This window comes from Fukomys damarensis, unplaced genomic scaffold (genome assembly GCF_012274545.1).
Source record: "Fukomys damarensis isolate Sample0158 unplaced genomic scaffold, DMR_v1.0_HiC HiC_scaffold_2, whole genome shotgun sequence".
Classification (NCBI taxonomy): domain Eukaryota; kingdom Metazoa; phylum Chordata; class Mammalia; order Rodentia; family Bathyergidae; genus Fukomys; species Fukomys damarensis.
Genome location: NW_022900914.1, coordinates 44,465,880 through 44,478,414, shown reverse-complemented (window position 1 = coordinate 44,478,414; position 12,535 = coordinate 44,465,880). Strand labels below are relative to the sequence as shown.

Here is a 12,535-nt window from a genome sequence, read left to right as displayed (position 1 = left end):
AAAAAAAAAAAAAAAAAAAGAATTTGTGAAACCCTAGAGCACATAGTTGAGTTTTGAGGTTTCTGTACCTGTGTAATATCAACTCAAGGTTTAGATTAGTATAGATTTCTTTTGAAGCATAATTTTCTAAGTCTGTTATATGTAGAAGAGAAGAATTACACAGATTATAAATTATAATATAAAGAGATTAAAAATTATATGAGATAGGATTAATGATTACATTAATAAATATGAAGAAATTCCTGCACATTTTCATAATATTAACAGTTAAGTGTACAATCAACTGAAGTTTATGTTATTTTTCTCATTGACAAAAAATGTTTGTTCAAGTGAACATGAAATCCAACTATGTGTTCAACTCCAGAAAGTCTCTCTCATCCTTAATAAGGGCTCTCTTTTTCTAATCTCATCTAGTTTTCATCTATTTATCTCTTTCCTTGAATAATCAGGTGTCTTAAAGAAGAGTCTACACTCTTGTTTGTCATCAAAGTATACTGTGCCATGTTGATCTCTCATGTTTTCAATCACCAAGTAGTGAACTCTCAATTCTGAATGTGTGACTGGATGAATATATGGGCCCTTCCTCTTGCCCAGGACATTCTCATCCATTCTTGTCACTCCCAACAACCACAGATATGTTCATGATTCCCAAATCTAACACTCCAGGACCCTTGTCCTTTGCATGGGTCCCATAGGTTTCTAACTGCTATGGGGCATTCAATCCTAGATTCCAAACTGGAAATTTAAATTCAGTGTTTCCCTATCCAAACACATCATCCTTTCCATTAACTAGTTGGTTCTTTTTATACTGTTTATACTCATCAATGAAATGACCATCTTCCAGGTCCCTAAGTCATATACTAGAAATCATCTTATTGTCTTTCTTCGTCATCCTTGCTTTTAAATGACTTTCCAATCTGTCTTTCACTGTCTTCACCTGGTAAGTCCTATTGATCCTTCAGGACTTTGCTCTAATATCACTATTCCTGGGACTCTTTCTGAATATCACTCAGCAACCACAAAGTGTTGAAATCTTTGATTTAGGAGCTATCCTCTCCACAAGAAGGAGATGTTCTTGGTGGCAGAATTTAATGCTCGGCTATCTTTCGTCTTACATAATTGCTGACATACGAGGAACCCTCATTAAATATCTGTGGAACTGTCAATTGTGCTTAACTTCTATCAACTTCACTTTCACTACTGTGACTCTGTCATCTTGAATCACAATGACTGCCCTTTTCCCCCCTTGGATGACCAGCTCCAAACAGCCTCCACACTGTGGTCAGAATGAGCCTGTGGAAGCATAATGGGAATATGCCATGAAAGGACTCCCAAGAGCCAGAGAATGACACAAAATCACACAGCTGGTTCATGAGGGGAGAATCTACTAAAATTTCCCATTGCCAAGCCTTAAATAGAATCAGAAAGTCTGACCCAACCAATCCCACTTATAACTGTCCGCCAGAGAACAATCAAATAGAAAATTGTTGAAGTCACTATACCAAATTCCTGAAAGTCATGCACTTCCATCCCTCGTATCTTCAAATGTTATTTTTTTTTATCCTATTGAAGCTCCATAGGCTTAAGAATCAAGAGAAAGTGATCAAAGAAACATGAACAAATTCAAATCTAATATTAAGATAGAAAAATCTTGGTTCAGGATCTCCTTAACTGGAGTTAACATCTGCTATAAGGATCCCAACACCTTACAGCTATGAAAAGCCATGCAGACGATGGAAAGAAAGCACAATAGAAAGAACCAGGAAGCAAATGAAAAGCAGGGGCCTGAGTCTTCTGATCTTTCGTGGCCTCACTTGTAGACCACATATAAAACAACCAGAAAGTATCTTTCTTATTTGTTAGACAGGGACAGTAAAGGAATTAATCACACAATGACCTTGAATATTCTCCTGAATTACCACTAAACTAGGGCTCAAGAAGGAGGAGAAGGAAAATCCTAAAAGATTCTTACCTCACTTGCTACTGGGCATGGAAGTGAGGAGTCCAAAGGAGAAAAAACAGACATTTGTGAAGATTTCTGATACTCAAATAGGAAGTTCACTTCTATTGCCTTTCCTCCTCCAACCTGAATGAATCTGGATAGCTAAGGTATGAGTGACACAGTAACAAACAACCCTGAACCACAGTGGCATGAAACTGCAAGCACTGATTTTTGACTTTATTCATCCTCAGTTGGCTATGTGGCTGACATATATTGACATCCTTAGTTAAAAAACCAGGCAGTTTGAGAGAGAAATGACCATCATAAACCATATTGTCCAATAAAATCATACAGCAAGCCAAAAATTAGAGCTATGTGTATAATTCTAATTTTTCTAAAGGCCATATTTTAACCAGTCAAAAAAGTCAAAGTAAACTCAATAATAGCTTTCATGTAACCTACTACCTTTAACATATCTTTTCAATAAGTAACAAACACAAAATTATTGATAAGACATTTTTTATATGCATTTTTAAAATGCATCTTTGAACTCTGGTGTGTTGCTCACATTTACAATACATCCCAGTTTAGACTAACCAGTTTTAATTGCTCAGTGGCTATACTATCAAGGCCTACTCCAGCTTCCGGGGTAAATCTTATCATTGGTAGAGAAAAGAGAGCTTCAAAGAGTCCTACACCACCAATGAAATGCTAAGCACAGATCTGGTCACAGGGCAACACCCAAGCTGAAAGAGTTGGGAAGCATAGTCCTGGCACGTTTCCAGGAGTCAGAGAGCTGGAGGAAAGGAATGAGAAACCCCCAGGGCTGCCACATTTGCCTTATGAGTAAAATCTATACTAATAAAAGCCACTATAACTACTACTTTGGCCAAGCCATATTCTTCAGTGGAATCATCACATCTTTCTTTTTTTGGTTTGTTTTTTATCTTCCCATAATACATTTAAATCAGTTCTCTGTAACTAAACCTTTCCCCACCCTATATGAACCTACAGGCAGCTTTATTACAGTCTCCAGTTTTCTTTGATAAAATAAAGTTCTCCAGTCACTTCAGGTCATAAGACTACCCCCTCAACTCAGTAATACTTGAGCCTCATTCAGAATTGAGGAGTCTGTCTTTTATAAGTCAGGGCTTCCTAGGCTTGAGAAGCCTGACCTGTAGCTGGTGGTGGTGGTGGGATATAATAAGTAGCTCTCTAGTTCTTGCCCTTGCCCTTGTCAGTGTGGCCTTCAGGGCTTCTGTAAATTTAAGTGGAATACAGCCAGGGGGAGGCACTGGGCAGGAAATGTCCCACTTTCTTGGGAACCAATCTAGTGTCTGTCTCCTTTCAACCTACTGCCTCTTCAGGGTGCCTTGGTGGGTTTTCAGAGACATCATCCCGCTTCACCCCCATGCCAACAATATCAGGATTATTTCCCAGAGGAAGGCCATCTGTGCTACTGTGACTAGCTACCTATATTTTCTCCTTCGGCCTTGATGATCCAAAGTCATCCCCTTTGTTTAGATCACATCTGTGCTGTTCAGGCAGGCCTCTTTGGAAGGATTTTTCAAGCCTCTCATAACTCTTTCAACCATGGCTCACATTGCCAAAAACTCACTCCTGTATCCTTATCCCCAGGTAGTGCAGGAGCCCAGGTCAATTCCAGTGCTGCCACCTCTCCTCACCTCACCTCCCTGGGCACCTGCCAGTCACAGCCTCTGGCCTTTAGGCTGTTTGCATCCATGACCTACCACCAGCCTCTGGGCTGCACATATTCCAGAAGACACAGGAGAAGGCCCAAGTCTTGAAAGTCTTCCTGGTCTGCTTCAGGTGAAGGTAGAAACTCTCCCACGACCCCCATAGAGGGAAAGGAAAATTCCATTACTCAGGCACTGCTTGTTCCAAAGAATCTCCTCCTAATTTCCTACTTGTCTCTCAAGTTCTTCAGCCATTATAGATCTTTCAAATGAGAATAGAGCTAGGGGTGGAAGAGTAGCTTTTGGCTACCCCTTTGCAATTCCTGCATTACTTTGATGTGGGAATATTTGACACCTACTACTTAATTCTAATCCTTTTAGGAGCTTCAATTGATCAGAGACAAAAAAGAATCTCATTTTAGCACCTTGTTAAATTGCTATATATATAAAACATCCAAGCTAGTGTCAGTCATTTTTCTATCATCATCTTATTTAATTCTCACACCACTCATAAAAGGTACTGATGGTATCTTTCTGATACACACACACACACACACACACAACACTCAGAGAACTTTGGCCTGTTTACAGACTATGTATTGTAAATTCCCTTCCATTTTGTGGGTAGAAGAAAATCCAGAACCATTTAAAATTAGTCAATTTGGAGGGATTGATCTTCTGTCCAAAGTATCTTTGAGGGGGGACTCGAGACTCCCTTATCAAAACACAGAGCAAACATTGCTGCATTGGAATGTAAGCTCACTAGCCAACTCTTAAGCTTCATTATGGCTTTTTCTGGGAAGCTTACTCAGTTTCAAAGATTTGTACACATCAGACAGTATACTTTCTTTGCACTGCCATTCAATACAGGGAACCTCTCCTGAAACTTCTGACTAAACAAAACCGAACTGATCAGAACTTTTAAAATAATGGAACTTACTTCTATATTCCAATTTTAAAGAGATGAGTCACAACAAAGGCCAATAGGAGAGAGTGGGAAATTTAAAAGGAAATAACTCAAGTAACTTCATGCAATTCTTATGAAGTCAAGAGCTTGGCCCTGCAGCTTTTGGAGGGTTGTCCTGTTAAAGACTGAGCACAGGGAATAAGAAGTCTCAGCTGGAACACTGCATTCCCAAAACATCCTTTTGTGTGTAGATTTTATTCTCAGATGCTGTTTACCTCCCTGGAGATCAGAGGTATTGCTTTAACCTGCTGACTTCACCTGTACCAGCCCACAAGAACATGGAGAGCAGGGGTCTCAACTGAGAAAGACTTGACAGCTACTCAAGCTAAGGGGCACTTGCATCAGACAAGCCACAAATACATAACCTCCAAAGAACAAAGTGAAACTGACATGCATCGAATTTCACGTTTTTAAACGCACAATTTGGCAAGTTCTGACATGAAACTATTTCTACAATCCAAGTAAATGGACAAATCCATCCCTCTTAAAAATGTTCTCTTCCCTTGGTAATTCCTTTTATTCACTCTTCTCTGTCCTTCCCTTCCCTCAAGGGCTATTGGTTTGCTGTCACTATAGTGTGCATTTTCTAGAATCTTATATCAGCAGAATTATACCTTATGTACTCTTTTATATCTGGCTTTTTCTATCTGGATTTTTCTATGTTGCACATACTAGTGGTTTACTTGTTTTTCTTGCTTGGTAACATTCTTGTGTGAACATAAGCAATTTGTTTCTCTGCTAACCTCTTTCTAATATGTAGGTCATTATCTGTTTTTGACTACTACAAATTAAGGTGTGATAATTTGTAAATGAATGTAAAATAGCTTGCCCTTGAACTCACTCTGTAGCCCAGGCTGGCCTCAAACCTGTGGAGATCCTTGTTCCTCACCGTCCTGGGCCAGGATTACAGGTTTATGCCCCAACTCCTGGCTTAAAAGTTTTAGGTATATACATACATGCTATGATTTGGTTCTGAAATATCCCCAAAGGCTCATGTGTCAAAGACTTAGTTCCCAGCTGAGAGTACTGTTGAGAGATGGTGAAAATTTCACAAGTGGTGTTACCAGCTGCTCAGCTCAGAAGCTCTCCCCACAAAATCATAGCCATTTAGTATTGATGAAAGGAAAAGGGTTTTATTCAAAACTAGCCCCAAGGACATGAGGGGTCTCAGAATGCAACAGATCACCACCTCATTGTGTCCTGGTATGTGAAAGCCTTCTATAGTAAGGAAGAGAGGGGAAAGGAAATACAATGAGACAATAGACAATTCAAGCTTCTTTCATCCTTCCAAGTGCTTTTCTGCTCCCTCCCTTCCCTGTGGAGAAAAACGGAAATTGAACATTAACATCCTGGAGCCAATAGCTGCATATTCTGCCCACTCATCTGGGCTGAGGAGGGGAGGGAAAGAGCAAGTAGCAATTACACCACCTTGCCCTGACTCTAATGAAAACTTTTTGACCTTTAAAGTTCCTTTTTGCCCTTCCTATTACAATGAGACCTAGTTTGAGGAAGTAAGTCATAGATACCTTATCTTTAAACAGTATACTGGGTCCCTGCCCCCTACCCGGTTCTCCTTCTTGGGTGTCATGAGGTTAGCAGTTTTCCTCTGCCACACCTTTCTGCCCCTGATGTTTCTGCCTTGACAGACCTAAAACTAATGGAGCCACCTGATTCATGGACTGAAGCTAATTGTGAGCCAAAATAAATCTTTCCTCCTCTAAGTTGATTTTGCCAGGTGTTTTGTCATAGTGATGGAAAACTAGCTCAATACATGAGTACACAAATATAGCACAATACATGAGTACATGCATATATGTATATAGTATACACATGCTCATCAGGCCAGGAAATGTTTTGCAACATTATGTTAGAGAATAAAATCCCCCAGAAGCCTAAAAACCAGTATCGGCAGGGCAGGGCAGAACTACTTCCTTAGCTGTTTCTCTTTATGTAAAGAAAGGCCTAGAGCCCAGTATCATGGCTGGCTGCAGCCCAACAGGAAATGTTGTTGCAGATGATAGAACACAAGTGGTGGGCACTGTAAGAAGGACTCCTGTGGAAACAAGATAGACAACCAAATATTGGCAAGAGCCAAGTATATCCATGACAGAGCAGAGTGCTTATGTGCACGGATTCAGAAGACAGGCTGACCTAGCATTGAGTCTCCTTCAACAACTGGCTCAAGGCTCTTGGGCAAGTTAACTGTATTTTCTTCATTTGCAAAATGAAGATAAAATTGCCTCACGCAATTGTTGTGCAAGTTAAGCAATACATTTGTTGTATAATGGGACATTTTAACAAAAAGGGTAAAAGCATTCACCTAGGACCAGCCAGACTTGTACAGTACACCAACTCTGACAATTCCTCACTATGTGTTGTGACTTTGAACTTCGAGTCACTTCACATATCTGTTCTACAAATTCTTCGCCTATAAAATGGAAATAATATGATACAAATCTCCTGGTGATGCAGTCATAACAGGACGAAGCAGAGTGTTGGTCCCTTACTTACTACTCATTAAAATCTTTATTTGTGTTTTCTTCTGGCATAGACAGGGATTTAAAAGCCATTTTTGCTATGAACCATGACTTTTCACTTGGGCCTACAGACACTCAGTAGGTAACTCAAAGCAGAACAAGTCTGATTTTCATTTTTTGGTCTTTGTTACTGTAAATCTTGGATCAAATCTCTTCTCTGCTCTGCATAGGGGTACACTGATCATTTAGGAAGTGTGTGTCTAAGAGCTGGCCACACAGCATTGGTTAACAATAAATTTATAGGCTCTCATCCCCTTTAAGACTGAGGATCCCAGAGTAAGACATTTACAGGGAAATTAGGCTATACTCAGAAGCTTCCAGCCATTGTTCTAAACCTGTGACTACCTGGATTCCAAGAAAGGCAGAGCCCCACATGACAGAGACCACCACAAACAGGATCAATTTTTTCCTGGATATAGAACCATCCCACAGCCATAAGGATTCCAGAACTATGACACAGAACTGAGATAATGATCAACTGGATCCAGCCCACCAGCTAATCCCTAAAAGCTGGATTCTCACCTTTCAGATGGGCCATTCTGAATACCTGTATCAGAGTGTGCCCCCACCAGCTACCTAAGCTGGAGACCTTTTCTACCTTCTCTTTAACTTTCCAATTAAAACTTTTTCCCTGTATATTTGTGCTTTAGTTTTAATTACCATCATTATTAAAAGCAAGGACCCACGCTAGCCCCCTAGGGTTATAAATTTTAATTGAATTCTTATTTGCAAATCATAGAATGGTGGTAGCAGACAGAAGGTGTTTGCTATTATGGATGCATTGGTTGCCCTAAGCTCATGTAAGGACCTTCTTATGACTTCATATAATTATTTTGTTCCAATACCTGTATAGTGTACCTACTGTGCCCAAGCACTGAACTAAGTTTGGAAAAAGTGATGAAACTGTAAATCATGGGCATTTTTCTGATCCCAAAGATGCAACCTTCAAGCAGAAAACAGGGTAAATGGTGCCAGCCAACATGTTATATGACTATTGCTAAATGCGGGGTGTAAATAGATGGTAGAGAAATTCAGAAGCAGAGAGTCTACCGTAGAAGTAGGAGCAGAACTAAAGATGGAAAGTCCAGAGCATCAGGGGTTAGATTCCTAGGTTATGGAGCTGATGGGTCAGGCTACAGAAGCATGACCTATCCCCCAGACACAAGTGAGGGGCAAATATGGCTAGAGTGTAAGGTTGGCAAAAGAGAAATTGTTTCAGAAGGGTAGTTGGGATCATTTTGTTAAGGACTTCATGTACTACACTATTACATTGATGTCTAAACTGTAAAGAGTAGAGAGGCAAGCAATTTATTGGTAGTTTTTTTATTTTAATGTTGACAAAAATTGCCCAACTAGGAAGAAAAGTGAGAAGAGAAGGAGAAGGAGGACAATTAGGACAAATATTATAGGTCCAATTATACACTGAGGGAATCAGAATCCCTGAAGTCAAGGCCCAGGCATATGTTCAGCAAATTCTCATTCAACACTGACACAGAGCAAAAGTAGAAAACCACTAACTTATGTGGCTTTTATAGTATGGGATTAGAAGAAAAGAAAGAATTTGTTGAGCTCCCACCCATACCAGGTGACTTCTAGGTATGACTTCACTTATTCTTAACAACATTATTATTTTCATTTTTTTAAATAAACTACAGTTTAGATCTGGAATGTCCCCCAAAGGCCCATGTGGTAATGACCTGGTTCCCAGTGTGGCTCTATAGGGAAATGGGGTCTGGTGGCATACCGTCTGTCATTGGGGTGGGCCCTTGAAGGAGATAGTGGGAACTGGGCCACTTCCACTTCCTTTCTTTTTTGAGATCAGACAAGATTGGATGTGTTCAGGGTGATAATGGCCACAGACTTGCTTTCTTTTTCAAATCCTAGCGATGAGCTAAACAGTTACTGTCATATGCCCCCCCCACACCATTATGTGGTTTCACTCTAGGCCCAAAAGCAATGGAACCAGTCAACCATGGACTGAAACCTCTAAAACAGTAAGCCAGCACAAATCTTCTCTCAATATAAGTTGATTGTCTCAGGTGTTTGTTACAAAAAGGGAAAGCTGACTAACACAGAAGCTGATTGCATAGAGATACTGAGAAAGCAGTTCAGTCACACACTGAGGATTCGCACCCAGTCTGAAGACCCAGGCTCCAGGACCACTGCATTTCTGAGTGTATCACAGGACTGCCCCTCAAGCATCAGTGTGCATCTTCCCTTGAAACTTACCACAGCTCAAACTAAACAACAAATGTGATATCAAAAAGGTTGTTTCCTCCCATCCTCTTTCCTCTCCTTTAGTGACATCTAAATTTCATCTTCCTTTTGCCCTGAAACTGGGCCAGAACTCCTGAGGGTTTACTTCGTGCCTTACTTTTTAGAGCAAAGTAAAAATTTATCATAATTTTCTCTTTCTACTATTCTTTTCTGTACAATTTCTCCAAATAAACCCTCCACAATTTGAAACTATTCAGAGAAGGGTGCAAAATAAGACCTAAAATATGAAAAACTTACTTTCATTATTTTCTTTTTGCCCTAAGGCTATTGAGGACCATCTATATCAGGCTTCACCCAAAATCCAAAGGAAATTATGCTGAGGCTCTGTTTGACTTTCTAAAATGTCTACCAGCAAGAATTGAAAAGCTGTTTATCTCAATCTAAGCAAGTTCCTCATTCTACTTTTAGAAGCTATTCTCAGTGGTAGAATTTTAGCCACCATAGATGTATATGAGTCTCTGTGTGTCTACAAGAGAAATTTAGCATCTGTTCTTAAGTCAGAACTGTATTTTACACGCATGTGTAAAATTCTCACTTTACATGCCTCTTTCTATTTTTCCCCCAAAGGGTGTTAGATTTTTCAGATGGAATGCTGTATTTTTTTATTTTTTACTTATTGTCACTTACATTATGCTCCTTTATATAAATTTATCTCCTTTATATATACTTTCTTCATTCCTCCACTGCCGATTTAATCTGTTTTCTACCCATTCTAAACTGGAGTCCTGAGTAAAAGCTGACCACTCTCTCTTTATGGCTTCAGATGCTCATCAACTGGCACTGAATCATCCACATCCCCAAGGGTCCTGTCTGCAAACTGGGGTTCAGACCCCTGTGGATTAGCCAGTCACTCTGCCTAATTGGGCCTGTTCTTAATCACTAAGCCAAAGCGTTCACGCATAACATCCATATCTCTAAAGATCCACCTTGTCAAGGGACATCTTTTTCCACTAGGAAGAATTAAGAACACATTAGGAAGCCTTGATGGTGCTGTGTGTGTGAGAGACTGGGAAATGAAACCAGGGCCTTCACACTGAGCTATATCCCCAGCCCTTTTTTTACTTTTTATTTTGAGACAGGATTTCACAAAGTCATTAAATTTCCCAGGATGGGCAGGAATTTGTAATCCTCCTTCCTCAGCTTCTCAGAGCTGGGGTAACAGATGTGCACCACCACACCCAGCTTGTGGATGCTCTGAATGCTTGCACGGGTCACTGTGTACAAATGTACAGTTGTGACGCAAGTCCCAGGGGCATCAGCCTATTGAGTCAAACTGTGCATTCAACAATCCATAGAAGCGAAGCCCTTTGCTAGGAAAATTAGTCCTTTAATGTAAATAGTTTACATCCCAAATAGATGCTTTACTTGCCTGAACAGTTCAATCAAGGTGACAGATATTAAAAAATCAATGATATAGGTTGTCCATGTATTTTCCTGTTCTTTAAACCTTATCTTTAATTTTAGAATGTTTTATTTTTAAATAGATTTTTGTTTTTTAAAAACATCATAAAGTCTTTGAAGTGATTTGAGAAATGAAAGACAGTGTTATTATTATTCAGTAAATGATTGAAAGTTGTAAAAAAGGAAAGTCATAAATGACAGACAAAACAGTCATCACACTAAAAAGACACTAAGTCATATTTATTTCAAAACACAAGGTTGACTCCATATTAATAAATATTTTATATTGAATTAGAAAAATATTGTGCATATTCTATAAAGCTGATGTACTCCAAAATCAGAGAAAAAGATAGTCCTTTACCTTTGGGCCATTGATAAAGTAAGCTGGGACTAAGGACAGCCCTGGGAGTGGTGCAGGGGAAATAAGGAAGGGCAGGAGGGGAGCTGGTAAAATCAGGAAGAAACTTCTACTTGCCTTTGCTTAATGGAGCTATAAAGTTAAAAATCTGGAGTTGGAAAAATATATCTTCATACACATTCTTGATTCTACAGGTACTATCATTCTCAATTTTGTAAAACATCACTAGTTAGTGACCAGGTGAAACACTGTAAATACATTTCCATTTTGATCTAGGTCGGTTTGCTCTAATTCTAAAGCCATGAAGCCCTGGATCTGAATGACAGCTGCTACTGTATGTGCTTTAAATTTAGACGCAACCACAGGAAAGTGACCTGGAGCAATGATTGTGACAATGCTGACAGTCATCACCACGAGCTCTGTAAATGTGAATCCTTTCAGTGTTGGCATCTATAAGTCAGTCGTCTAACTCTGGGCTCTGGGCCACTTCAGGGCCTGGAAAGCTCTCTCAGCTACTTCTGGCTCCCTGAGGTCATTCTCTCAAAAGTAAAAAGCAATAGAAGGTATCCTGCTGAAAACCACCACTGTTCTCAGGAGGTGTCTATGCAGGATAGTGATTAAGGAAGACTATGCCCTCTCCATGTCCTTATACGAGCCCAAGGCCAATATTAAGCAAAAGACAGCTGAACAGAGCAGAAAAGGCTTTACCCAGGGCTCCTGGCATAGACTGGCAACAGCTTCAAGAGAGGTGCTCTCTCAGGTTGTGGCACATGTGAGGACAGCTAAAGGTCCCGACTTAAACAAAGGAGGACACCTGCAGGGCGATGAGAGACACTTTCGCTTGCATAGTACTGGGGTCATGGGATACTTTGATACTCAGCTAAGGAAGACCTCTTTCAACTTTCCAGAAGAGGCCCCGGGCCTGAGGGGGCTAAGTAGCCTTTGTGGACCACACAACCTGGTATAGGGTTTGGGGACACAGAGGGCAGAAAGGCTGCAGTGAGCAAGGCAGTGCACATGGACATCGTGCAGCAGCATGTGGTTAGCTACATGTATGCAAAACTTCCCAGCCTGGGGCCCCTCAGGGTGAATGGTCAAAGAAGTGAACAGGCCCTGGCTTCCCTGAGGAGGGGATGAGGAGCTGCAGGCTCATCCTCACTTCCCGGTCCGTGAGGCCACCTGGATGGCTTTGATCCACTCAGTGCGCTCCTTAGGGGTGGCTGCTTGCAAGAAGTAATGAACTTCATTGGCCGTGATGATCTCGAAAAGGTTCTCTTCATCACTCTTCCTGCCTGGTGAAGGAGAAAGCATGTGGCAGTCAGCTGGCCTGCCTCCTTCTGCATGAAATACCTTTTT

General features: G+C 40.5%; 1 protein-coding gene across 1 annotated transcript in view; it reads right to left on the bottom strand.

Annotated features, from left to right (window-relative positions):
• Nucleotides 1–11,083: 11,083 nt before the first annotated feature.
• The window catches only part of Plek (pleckstrin), a 27,799-nt gene continuing 26,347 nt past the window's right edge, over nucleotides 11,084–12,535 (bottom strand). The window contains exon 9 of the mRNA XM_010609709.3: nucleotides 11,084–12,471. Within this exon, the coding sequence (XP_010608011.1) occupies nucleotides 12,335–12,471 (137 nt within the window). The 3' untranslated portion in view covers nucleotides 11,084–12,334. The remainder of the gene's footprint in view (nucleotides 12,472–12,535) is intronic.